General features: G+C 33.1%; 2 protein-coding genes across 2 annotated transcripts; one reads left to right on the forward strand and one right to left on the reverse strand.

Moving 5' to 3' along the window:
• Positions 1–107: 107 nt before the first annotated feature.
• On the forward strand, positions 108–8,819 carry LOC130820526 (hydroxyproline O-galactosyltransferase GALT6-like). The gene is made up of 7 exons (XM_057685937.1): positions 108–2,875; positions 5,688–5,920; positions 6,388–6,678; positions 6,772–6,900; positions 6,979–7,152; positions 7,668–7,775; positions 7,861–8,819. Exons 1-7 carry the CDS (start codon positions 2,164–2,166, stop codon positions 8,065–8,067), a joined length of 1,854 nt encoding a protein of 617 aa, XP_057541920.1. The 5' UTR covers positions 108–2,163; the 3' UTR covers positions 8,068–8,819.
• A 45-nt stretch (positions 8,820–8,864) lies between these two features.
• Positions 8,865–11,673, reverse strand: LOC130820529 (uncharacterized). Its single transcript, XM_057685938.1, has 3 exons — positions 10,537–11,673; positions 9,976–10,377; positions 8,865–9,803 (listed from the first exon to the last, which is right to left on the reverse strand). Exons 1-3 carry the CDS (start codon positions 10,973–10,975, stop codon positions 9,751–9,753), a joined length of 894 nt encoding a protein of 297 aa, XP_057541921.1. The 5' UTR covers positions 10,976–11,673; the 3' UTR covers positions 8,865–9,750.
• Between the last annotated feature and the right edge of the window lie 205 nt (positions 11,674–11,878).

The following is an 11,878-nucleotide window of genomic DNA, read 5'->3' on the forward strand; positions in this document are numbered from 1 at the left end:
ACTGTTTTATTCTGAATTTCCAATTATTACTGTTAGCTTTTTACAAGTGAATCAAATTGGTAAAGTATATTTTTTGAAATGCATTTAGAATACTTTTATATGTAGTATGAAAATATCTTGCTTAATATTATTGAAAATGAAATATTTAACAATTTGTTGAATATTTGTTCTTTACAATTTTTAAAGGGAAAAATAAACATGATTGCGATATATATATATATTTATTATATAGATAAATTGATAGATCTACGTTCTAATATTTAAAGATTGTGATTTTTTTAATTTGACTTATTTTTCACATAAATTCTGAATTCAAGCATGACTTGATAGTCATAATAGTTATAGTAGTAGTACAATGAAAGCTATGATTTGACTTAATGTTTTAAATGTAAGTGAAGTCTCTTATTTTTTGTGTTTTTTAAAAATCCTTCTATAACAAAGTGTTTAAACCCGTATTGCCGTATCAGTATGGGCAGAAAAGTTGAATTTGTATGAACTGCGGTATTCGTATAGGAGTGGAGTTGTGGGTTAGCCACTGAAAGGCTTCATTGTTGAAGTTGAAGTTGAAGGACATGCAAGACTGACACTTCATTTACAACACTTTTCATTTCCTGACACGTTGCTTAACTCCATCCTCTTTTTTACTATTGGGATACTCATTCTTACATCACTTTCTTCATACACTAGCTGTACGACTATCTTTTTATTATTATTATTATTATTATTATTTTTTTTTTATTAGAGGTAGTATGAGAGAATGAAAAAATTAGATAAAAATTAAAAATGTGTTATTTACTCCCGAGACCTTAACTCCTATTCATTGAGTGATTCTCATTTTGAGTTTTGACTTTAAAATGTTAAAAAAACTAAAGTACTTTTAATATTTAGTCAAAATAAAATATCAATTACTCAATGAATTAATAGGAGTAATGACTTACGTTCATAAGTTACTACTTCTTATTATGTTTTCATCATACGTACGATGAGTGTGTTTGCTGTTCAATACATTTGATGATATTTTCTTACATGGTACTCCCTCCAAACTAATTTAGTTGTCCCATTTTCTTATTTGGTAAAGTCTTTTTAGTTATCTCATTTCTATTTTTGTCAATATTTTTTTACCTAAATATCCTTAGTTCACACAAGTAATTACGAATATACCCTTATATATCATACTTATCCAACTATCCTTCACTACTTACCCTTTATTACTTACCCTTTTTAATGGACCTTACACCATCCTTAATAAACGTGCCTAAGCAAATGAGACATTTAAATTGGTTCGGACATAGTGGTAATATTACTTGTAATCTTTGAAAATAATAGCCATAGTTTTAAAATTTTTTTTATATTTTAAATTATCTTTGGTTAAAGTTGTTATGTAGTTGCTAATTTTTATCTCTGATGTAGATTTTATATAACTCTTTATTAATAAATCAGGTATTATTCAAAAAAAAATTCTTCTATATTTTTTCATCAATTTATATTTTATAACTATTTAAACACCTAATAATATTGAACTAACCCACAACTACTTTATGTCAAACGCATCCAATGTAATAATGTATTGTATATGTAGATGAGAATAGAAAATAGATTCATCATCTAATTTTAAAATGTTATAAAATAAATAAGATGAAAAACGCAAATTGATAACGAAGATTAAAAATAATACTTGTAAACTTTTAATGGAAAATTTAAAAATAAATTTAATTTTGAAAATGAGATTTCAAAAACTAAACACTTAAATTAAGGCATCAAATGTAAAAATTCAATTTTAAACACACAGAGATAGGCAAGGAGAGCAATTAGGGCATTACCCCAAAATCCTAATATAGTAAGTAATTAGTACGTCCATAAATAACGCATTTGTTGAAGTATCTCTTTTGATTTACTTCACATCATAGTAAGTCGTAACTGCCTGCATACAGAGTATCATACATATACTCCATAATCAAATCTTAATTTAACTCTCATTTCTCTATTTCGCTTCATTATTTCCTTTTTTTTTTTTTGTTTAATTCAAAACTGTTTCCCTATAAAACATACTCCTACAATTATGATATAAATAATTACCCATATTCAAATTTATTCGAAACCCAAAAAACTTGTATTTCTCCTCCTTAATTTCTTCAAACAATTCAGGCGGTGTGAGAAGTGAAAATGAAGAAGGGAAGTAACAAGTTTGACTCGGTGTACATAGTGAGTCGACTCAGATCACTTCACCTTTTAATGGGTCTTGTTTTTGTTTACTGTTTCTTGATGACTACTCAATTTCCAGCCCTCTTACGCTTCTTGGAAAATACCGAAACTCCACCACGTTTCACAATCCAAACGTCATGGCAGAAAAAACCGCCGGGAATTATTTCTAATTTGGTTTTCACTGGCAGAATTAGAAACGACGATAATAGCTCAATTTACAAAAGTGGCATGCAAGCATGGTTATTGGGCTCAGAATTATGGAGGCAATTGAAAAACCCAAAAGGAGATGAAGGGGCAGCACCAGAAACGGCGACGAGGTGTCCGGAGAAGGTTTCTGAAACAGAAACAGAGTTCAACGGGATGGTGAAACTGCCGTGTGGGCTAACAGTTGGTTCACATATAACGGTAGTGGGGCAGGTGAAGAAGGGGCATGAAGAGAAGGAACCGAGTATATCGTTAGGGAAAGATGTAATGGTGTCACAGTTTATGGTGGAATTGAGGAGAGAGAAAGTAGTGAGAGGAGAAGGAGCAGCAAGATTGTTACATTTTAATCCCAGGATAAAAGGAGATTGGAGCGAAAAACCAGTGATTGAAATGAATGATTGTTACAGAGGTCAATGGGGTACGGCCGTGCGTTGTGAAGGATGGCGCTCTCCGTCCACCCATGAAACTGGTAATCATCATTCTTATAATCTCCCTCTTTTTCTTTTTTTTTTTTTAATTTTTTTTTTAGTAATGTGTTTTAATTTTGTTTGATTGTTAGCTCTCTGTTTACTGTTTATTTTTTTTTAAGGTTAATTGCATTATCTATCGTTTCTTTGAGTTTGAGTTGGCAATCTAGGCTACGGTGTATGTTTGGTTTACGGCCGGTCTGATTTTTCTAATAAAATTAATTTTAATTTAATTCGGTTTTTGATTTTCAATTCAAATCCAACTCAACAATCCAAATTAAAACAAACTAAATTAATTCGATTTAAACTTTTTAAAGTCAATTCAAACCAAATTTGAAAACCAAAATAATAAATTAAAAAAATTTTAAGTTATTTTTGCAAAAGTATGAAACTTAAATTGTCGATTAAAGGCTTATATTTGTTTGTAATTTAGTATCGCATACTAGAGTAAAAATGAGCTCATATTTTAATTCAATTTAGAATTTCGGTTTTCAATCCTTAGTAAACCAAATACTTCAGTTTAGACATTCCTAATCTAAATCCAAACCAATTTATGAAAAGCCCAAATCATATTTCTTATTCGATTTGGCTTAATTTCATTTACCGTTTTTATTAGACTAACTTTGATCCCTAATCTAGGCACAAGTTTTCCCTTTATAATACAAAGTACGTTGAGGGAGGGGGAAGGCTACGTGAGAATCAAACACAACACCTTTGCCTAAGAAAGTGACACCTGCACCAACTTAGACTAGACCTGATTCTCGGCACGAGTTAGCCTAGAGTATGGTCATTTCATTGATTGTTATGAAGTATTAATTTTAAATTGTGTAAAAGATAAGTTTATAACCTTTAAAAACGATAGCCGAATTCTAAACTAAGTGTTGAGTTTGACGAAATCTTGCAGATAAGTGTGTCAAATTCAAAACTTCCCCGAGTACATTGTTTAGATCATTTGTAAATTAAAGCCACAAAGTTTAGGTTTTTTTTTTATTATTTATAGTCTCAGTTTAATATTTACAAGTTATAACCACTATAAATTGAAAAGCTTAACAATTGTAACCATATCACCGAATTTCGGTCAACGATATTTTAAATGATCGGCTGAGCAAATTTTTTAACCTAGATCAAGGGATGTATTATGCTTTTGACCAATATTTAGGCTAACTATTCTGTTACTGCGACCGCGACCGTTACTGTATTTTTACACTATGAAACCAACATAAAAATATTTTTAATTTCATCAGAAAAGTATCACATAGTTTTATTAAATGCTAATAACTCACAAAACCATTGCTAAATGGTGAAGTAGCAAATTATACAAATTTATGTAAATAGTAATATATAATTACATGATTTACACTTTACAATCATAATAAAAATTAAAATTTTTAGAATTATAATTTGACTAAAATACATTTTGCAATAAATATAAGCTATTGACTTAACTATTTTTTAAAAATAACTTTTAGATACTCTCTCTATTCCCTCTTGGCTGTTCAATTTAGATTGTTTTGCGGTAGTGATTTGAACATACTTTTCTTAGATGAAATAAAGTTAAATATATCCATTTGAGATCTTGTTAGAATCAACTTGATATATAGTTTTTTAATATACAGTTACAAGATAATCTCTCTCAAAGGCTTAACAACCTACATAGGCCCTGTTTAATTTAACTGACTTTTACTGATTGAAACTAATTTTTACTGACTGTAAATGATTTTTACTGAATTATAAATTATAATTGAGCTGTACCAATTAAGATTGATTTCTATTAAGACTGATTTTTACTTATTAAATTTTTTTATCAATTATTTTTTTTAAGGTTAACTAAACAAGGCCTTAGCTTTCTTGCACTCTACCCTACACCCACACTTATTACCTAATAAGTCCTTTTTTATAGACATCAGAAGGTCAATGAAGCAAACATATGAATCACCAAAAAGATCAAGCGTGACTGCAATGACAAGCCTTGCTCGAACAAGCGCTCCCTGCTCGTTGGAGCAAGGCCAACCAAAACTCTTTGCATGCTTCTGCCACAGGCTGTCCTAGTGCTTTTTCGAGCAACCCCCTTATGCTCCCCCTTTTCGGTTCTTTGTAGCTTTTTACTCATGGCACTTCATGCCCAAATTACTTCTACTTCACTTTCTTCATCAAAGCAAGTTAAAGATTGATTCACTAGAGGATCAAACTCATCACCACTTGTGGGTGATTTGGTTCTTACAACAACATATAAATGTGTTGATACACAAGTTGAATTCTAGACATGATATAATCATCAAGCCAAACTTTCATTCATAATACTTGCATATACTATCTAACTCTTGCTGCTAACCATGAGTTAGATACTTGGTTTTGAATTTCGAACAAACTTGTGGCAGGTTAAAGTTTTTGGCTTTTGCCTGTTAACTACTTCTATGAAGAAACCACTAGGTATATGTCAAAACTCAAATCCTATTGCAGTTTTGAAAATCAAGCAAAACGAACAAGGCTTTATTGTACTTAAGAGTGTTTTTCAATTAGTTGAAAGTATGAAACAAGCAAAGGTCAACACCTAACTTTTGTGACGCTAGCTTGGGTAGAGTTATATTCGTTGTTTTGCATGTCTGCACAATTAATTTATTTCACTTAAAAATAAAGGCTTCTTGGATGCATGACAGATTGTATGATAAATCAAAGCTAACATTTCTCTAATGTGTTAATAGTTTAGGAGGCAATTGTTTATACTTCTATTCGTCGTGTATGAGGTTTATTTCACACCATATAGAAATTGACATGCTTCATCATTTATTTAATTGCTCAATAATGTTTTTGCAGTTGATGGACAGGTCAAATGTGAGAAATGGATCCGTGATGATGCAAATCACTTTGGACAGTCCAAGGCTAGTTTGTGGTCGGACCGGTTGATGGGACGGCGGAAACAAGTCGAACTGGGCTGGCCATTTCCTTTCTTAGAGGATAGTTTTTTTGTCTTTACCACTGTTGCTGGCTTGGAAGGTTATTATGTTAGTGTCAATGGAAGGCATATCACCTCATTTGCTTATCGCAATGTAAGTATTTCATTGACAAGGCTGGAACTGCCAAAATCGATATAACCTCCTTTGCATGTCTATGTTTATTGGAGAAACCTTTTATTCTGATTACTTTCTATATTTGGTTTCCGGATTTCTCTATGTGCTTACTCCCTTTGTCCCAAAAAATTAACCCCATTTTCTTCTTAAACCAGTTCTATTAAATTTGTCACTTTTCTATTTTTGACCATAATCCACACTCATTCTTTAAATTTCATCCACACATTTACCTTACCTTTTCATCTCATCAACACATTTCTCCACTTTCCCATAAAATATACATTTTTACCACTTTTTCTTGATTTTCACCCTGTTTGTACTTGGGGATATTTCTTTGGGGCAGAGCGAGTACATAAAAAAGTTTTTGTTTTCACATTGTCCCTGTACTTCTGTGCAATATATGATATTATGTAACTTAATTTAAAGTTGCTCTCTGTATATGACAGGGCTTTGACTTAGAAGATGGCATGACACTTCATGTGTATGGGGATGTTAGTGTACATTATGTATTTGCTGCTTCCTTGCCAACATCAAATCCTAGTGTGGCTCCTGAGAGGCATCTTGAGATGTTGCCCAAGTGGAAGGCTCGACCTCTTCCCGAAGTGCCTGTTGATCTTTTTATTGGTACAATTTCAGCTGGAGACCATTTTGCTGAACGTATGGCAGTTCGTAAGTCTTGGATGCAACATCCCTTGGTTAAATCTTCAATTGTTGTAGGCCGCTTCTTTGTTGCACTGGTAAGAGGCAATGTTGACACATTCCTACATTCGAGGTCTACTAATCATGTCATATTTTAGTTTTTAATTTAATAAGTCCAAAACTGTTGGCAGCATGACAGAGAAGCTATAAACAAGGAGTTGAAGAAAGAAGCCGATTTTTTTGGTGATATAGTTATTGTTCCATATCTCGACAACTATGACCTTGTTGTTTTGAAGACTTTAGCAATTTGTGAATATGCGGTGAGTACACAAATGTTTCGTGATAAGCATCAATTTGAAGGCTGTTGTTGACTAAATCCTCTCATGTTTTCTTTGCAGGTGAATATGTTGTTGACAAAATATGTCATGAAATGCGATGATGATACTTTTGTTAGGGTGGATGCGGTGCTTGAGGAAGCAGAGCGCATCAATAGTAAGAAGAGCATTTATGTTGGAAAACTAAATTATAATCACCAACCTCTACGTAGTGGTAAATGGGCAGTAACATACGAGGTATGAGGAATAATTTTGAAGGTTGTCATTGTCGTTTTTGAACTTATATGTATGATTTATGATAGTTGTGTAATGTCTGTTGTCTGCCCATTTCAAAACTTGCTTTTTATAAGTAGGCTCAATATAGCATCTTGTGTTACATGGAATATCATATTACCTTAAGAATCTTTGTTGAATTCTTGATACTTTGACTTGGATCTGGACACTAAGATCGTTCATTTTGGATAGGAACTTGTGAATAATTTTTTGCAAAATGTGGCATGTCATCGATACTTTAACACGGGTACGGATATTTGACACTTAAGTTTGGACCAACATTTGATAACTTTCATTATGTGGCGTTGTGGCCAATTGACAAATACCTGTGTTTGACACTAGTACCCTAGTCTGAGTACATAAGCACTTAGGTAAGCATTCTTACATTTGGGGGTTGGGTGTACTTCAGTGAGATGATTCTGGATATATGCACTAATCTTCAATACTCTAGTTATAAACTTCCCTTTGTAACATTTCAGGAATGGCCAGGCGAAATATATCCTCCATATGCAGATGGACCTGGCTATATTGTTTCTTCAGACATTGCTCAATTTATTGTGACAGAGTTTGAGAAGAATAGATTGAGAGTATGTCAGACTATATATACCATATCTTCAGCTCAAGTTTTGACATTTTTGTATTGAATTTAATAAGATTTATCTGACGTTGTAGTTATTCAAGATGGAGGATGTGAGCATGGGGGTGTGGGTTGAGCAGTTCAATAAGTCGAGGCCAGTGGAATATGTGCACAACTCGCATTTTCATCAGTCCGGCTGCATTGATGATTATTATACTGCCCATTATCAATCTCCTAAACAACTGATTTGCTTGTGGGAAAGACTGCAAACTGAAGGGCAAGCCATATGCTGCAATCTATAACATTATTACCATATACATACATATTTATATACCAATTGGACAATTTTTGGAGAATTCAGGAACTAGGATGTGAGGCAAAGAAGTTTTCAGTTGTAGATAGTTTATACTTGTGTAGTCATCTTGCGCCAACATGTATACAACTATACAAGGAATTTTTGTTAGAACTTATAATGAATGAATTTAAAGTTAACATTGAGTTATTCAAGAGTTTAGCAAATACAATGCAAATAAGAGCAGTTCTTGCAACGTTTCTGAACATCATAATACTACTATTTTGCTAATGATATAGGTAATCAGGACTACTTGCGTTTTTGGCGGCACGAATTGAAGACTAATGCACAAATCATCTTTCTTATTTCCAGGTATGAATGCTCTCCAATTTATTCTGCTATGAAGCAAGAAGCCCATGTTTTAATTTAATCAATCTATTTAAAAATGTTAGTCTTTCTTGCAAGTCAGACAGATATCAGAGTATATTGGACTAACATTCAGTCCATGAGATATTATAAGACTTGCCTTTGGCATGCATTTATGTTTGGTTAGCAATGTCCTACACTCTTATAATGATGTACATGATTGAACATTTTTAATAGTTCATAATTGATGCAAATGATTATGATCATTAGATTATAGGAAAAGCCCTTATTTATCAGTGTGTATGAGGTCTGATCCTGTTGAAGTGGAAGATAAAGCAAGGGACTCAGTGATTCCTTCTAAAGTAGTGGCTGAAAAGGAGGAATCATATTCCGTATGATATATTCTCCAGAAATCCCACTAAACCTCCAAATTACTACTTTCCAACTGTGTGTTTCTTCCCTAATTTTTTAATCTTATCTACGCCTGTTTCTCTTTTCTCAACTTTTTTTCTTCTTTCCCTGCTTCAATCGGTCTTTTATTTCATGATTTTCTTAGCCTCATTGTCCGCCTTCCGAAGCTTTTCAAATCATGAATGGATTGCTCAAGTTGATTTGAGGTCTATCGTGTTACGATACGATCTTCTTAATTGTGTTAGAACTTTGCAAATTGTCTGCCATTCATCAAAATGATGATCAGTCATATGCTGCTTTCAATCTAGTGCTAGTATTTTGCTCTTTCTTCCCTTTCCTTTCCTTTTGTTTGTCTTATTTGGTTATTGCAGCTCTAGTAAAGCTATTGTCGAATAAACTCAGAAAAAAATGTAAGAGGACTCAAATTTGTTTGAACAACCATGGAATAAAAATGAGGTAAAACACCCACTGATTTTGGGCTTATTGAACCGCAAAACCCCATTATGTTATCTGTGATTTTAAATTCATAAAGTATCAACCACTCTAAATTATATTGTTATTTTAACATACAGTCATCACTATAATTTTATAAGCGTATTGGGTTTTAAAAGCTTTAGCCATTGTTAACTGTTATTTTAGTAGCCATTATTATCTGCAATTTTTTTCTATGCGAATAATATGAAATAACATAAATGAGTATACAGCTGAAGATTAGATGATCATGTCACACAAGTTGGAAAATTTGCTTTTTTATTTGCATTGTCATATGTTACAATTACCAAATAACCCATGAAAAGTAAAAAAAGGTATTGGGACATGCAAATTTCTAATTTCTTAGAAGTACGAAAGGAAGGTTGAAGATTCCAGTGTCTGATCTGGATCTGATTTCTGAATTAAATGCAGTGATCTCATGATTTTACAGTGAAATCCAGAACACCAGCAGTACAATACAATACTGGAATAAGCTTCCTGTCAAAACAACAAAGATGAAGATTAAGAAATTAAATGTCAAACCCAAATAAAACAAATTTAAATAATTAAATTTTTTTTTAAAAAAAAAAGAGAGAAAAAGGAAGAATAAGAAAATGAAGCTTTTGCTTTACTTGCATCAGGAGAAAACAAATTTAAAGAAAGCTTATACCTTTAATCCAAGGAGTAAGTCTTAGGCCAGCATTCCAAGAATTCTGAAAGTAACAATCAGTGGTTGTATTGACACCACTTGGACAATTACACACAAAACTGTTGTAAATACCAGTGTAAGCACAGGCTCCATTACTCTTCTCACAGTTGCTGCAATAAAGTGGATAATCATTCTTCACATTGAACTTGTACTTTAATGCCACCCCGTATTTCCATGCTTCTGGGTTTGTGTCTTGATCATTGAAACTGTATATTGCGGTATATGCCTTACATTGTACCTTCTTCAGGTCCATCTCAAAGGTCGGTCCAAGATCTACTGGTGCGTACACACAGCATGTGTTGATTGGGACGTTCAGCTGACTAATTGGCTGACAAGAGTACAGCGAGCTGCATAGTGTTGTACCTATTTGCAGTAGTGCATCCAAAAAAGGTATATCATCTTTAGGGTAATTCATTCGTATCGTTTTTAGCTAGAAACGTCATTTAGCTTTATTAGTGTTTAAAATATGTATGAAAAACAAAATTCCAAGAAACAAGCATCTCTATGGTGCAGCAATTGTACCTGAATTAGCACACTGGGGGACGTTAGTGGTGTTTCCATTGATGGCCCCTTTATATATAGGGGAAGAGTCAACGGAACAGTCTAGCAAAGCGAAGACACTACTATCATCGAAAGTGAAAGGGGCATCCCAGTCGAGGCTAAACCCTTCACTAGGCTGAGTACAGAAACAGGTAGACATGGTAGGGTCAGAAACATAGAGTATCTGATTTTCGTAGTCGATGTTGGTAACAGGGTAAGAGCCAGTGTGAGTGATGAAAGTTAGTTGCCTTTGGGTGCAAGTAACGTGTTTGGTGAAGCGAGGATCTCCACAGCCTTGACCACCCCCAAAGGGGTAGCGAAGAGGGATGTCACCACAAAAGCGCTGACATACTTGTGATTGGATGGGGCGGAGGAGGAAGAGGAGGCATAGAAGAGGCAGGAGGTGGTTTTGGTTCATCATGGTTATAGATAGTATTGGTTTATGTGTGGAAGCTGGTTTATAAGGGGTTGGTTAGAGCTAAAAAGGAGAAGGATAGTGGAAGTAAATATGTATAGAAAGGAGTAAGGAGTAAAAGGCAATTGGCAAATGAAGGAAGGGAGGAAGGATTAGGCTAGGACCAATATAGATTGATATAATTTGGGCTTTATTGTAATGGGGAATATGATACCAATGTGGGTAGACAAGATGCCATCTTTAAGGGTCAGTTCTTGCTTTGTTTAATATGATACCAATGGAGGCTGGAGGATTAAATATGCTTTTAGTGTCATACAAGTCATCATATTCCTATCATGCTATCTTTCTCCTTTTTACCCTTTTTGGAGGCGGGGGTGTAGTATTAGTAGTAGGTTGAGGAAGGTCTGAACTTCAAACAAGTTAGGGGTTTGAAACAAAGATAGTATAGTCTTGAAAAATGCAGTAAGAAAGAAGGTTGTAGGTTGGAAGAACGTCGGTGAAGGTGGAAATCATAATTAGATAGTAGTGTTGTTGTACTGCCAAGTATTATGTTAGTTAAGCATGTGCAAGACTTACTATTACACATGACCATCTAAGTGATAGTATGTTAATTTGTATTACATTATTGTTAAATAAATGTTACTAATTGTTAATTGTTAATTGTTAATAGTAATAGTAATACCAATAATTAAGGTATCTTTGGGTTTTGTATTATTATTAATTTTATAATATTATTATTATTAATTTGAGACAAGTTATAAATTTAGGAATTTTTAATATGTTAATGAAAAATAATTATATTTTACATAGGGAATAATTACTCTTTAGTTTGTATCTCTTTAGTGTAATCCAATAATTTCATTATACATCAATTTTCATAATATTTCTAGTCTTTAATTTCAGGGTCTC

This window comes from Amaranthus tricolor, chromosome 8 (genome assembly GCF_026212465.1).
Source record: "Amaranthus tricolor cultivar Red isolate AtriRed21 chromosome 8, ASM2621246v1, whole genome shotgun sequence".
Taxonomy (NCBI): domain Eukaryota; kingdom Viridiplantae; phylum Streptophyta; class Magnoliopsida; order Caryophyllales; family Amaranthaceae; genus Amaranthus; species Amaranthus tricolor.

Coding starts and splice junctions, on each gene's coding strand:
- LOC130820526 (XM_057685937.1), top strand. CDS start 2,164: ATGAAGAAGGGAAGTAACAAGTTTGACTCGGTGTACATAGTGAGTCGA. Junction 2,876..5,687: donor TCCGTCCACCCATGAAACTG/GTAATCATCATT, acceptor ATGTTTTTGCAG/TTGATGGACAGGTCAAATGT. Junction 6,901..6,978: donor TAGCAATTTGTGAATATGCG/GTGAGTACACAA, acceptor TTTTCTTTGCAG/GTGAATATGTTGTTGACAAA.
- LOC130820529 (XM_057685938.1), bottom strand. CDS start 10,975: ATGATGAACCAAAACCACCTCCTGCCTCTTCTATGCCTCCTCTTCCTC. Junction 10,378..10,536: donor CCCCCAGTGTGCTAATTCAG/GTACAATTGCTG, acceptor TACTGCAAATAG/GTACAACACTATGCAGCTCG. Junction 9,804..9,975: donor ACTTACTCCTTGGATTAAAG/GTATAAGCTTTC, acceptor TTGTTTTGACAG/GAAGCTTATTCCAGTATTGT.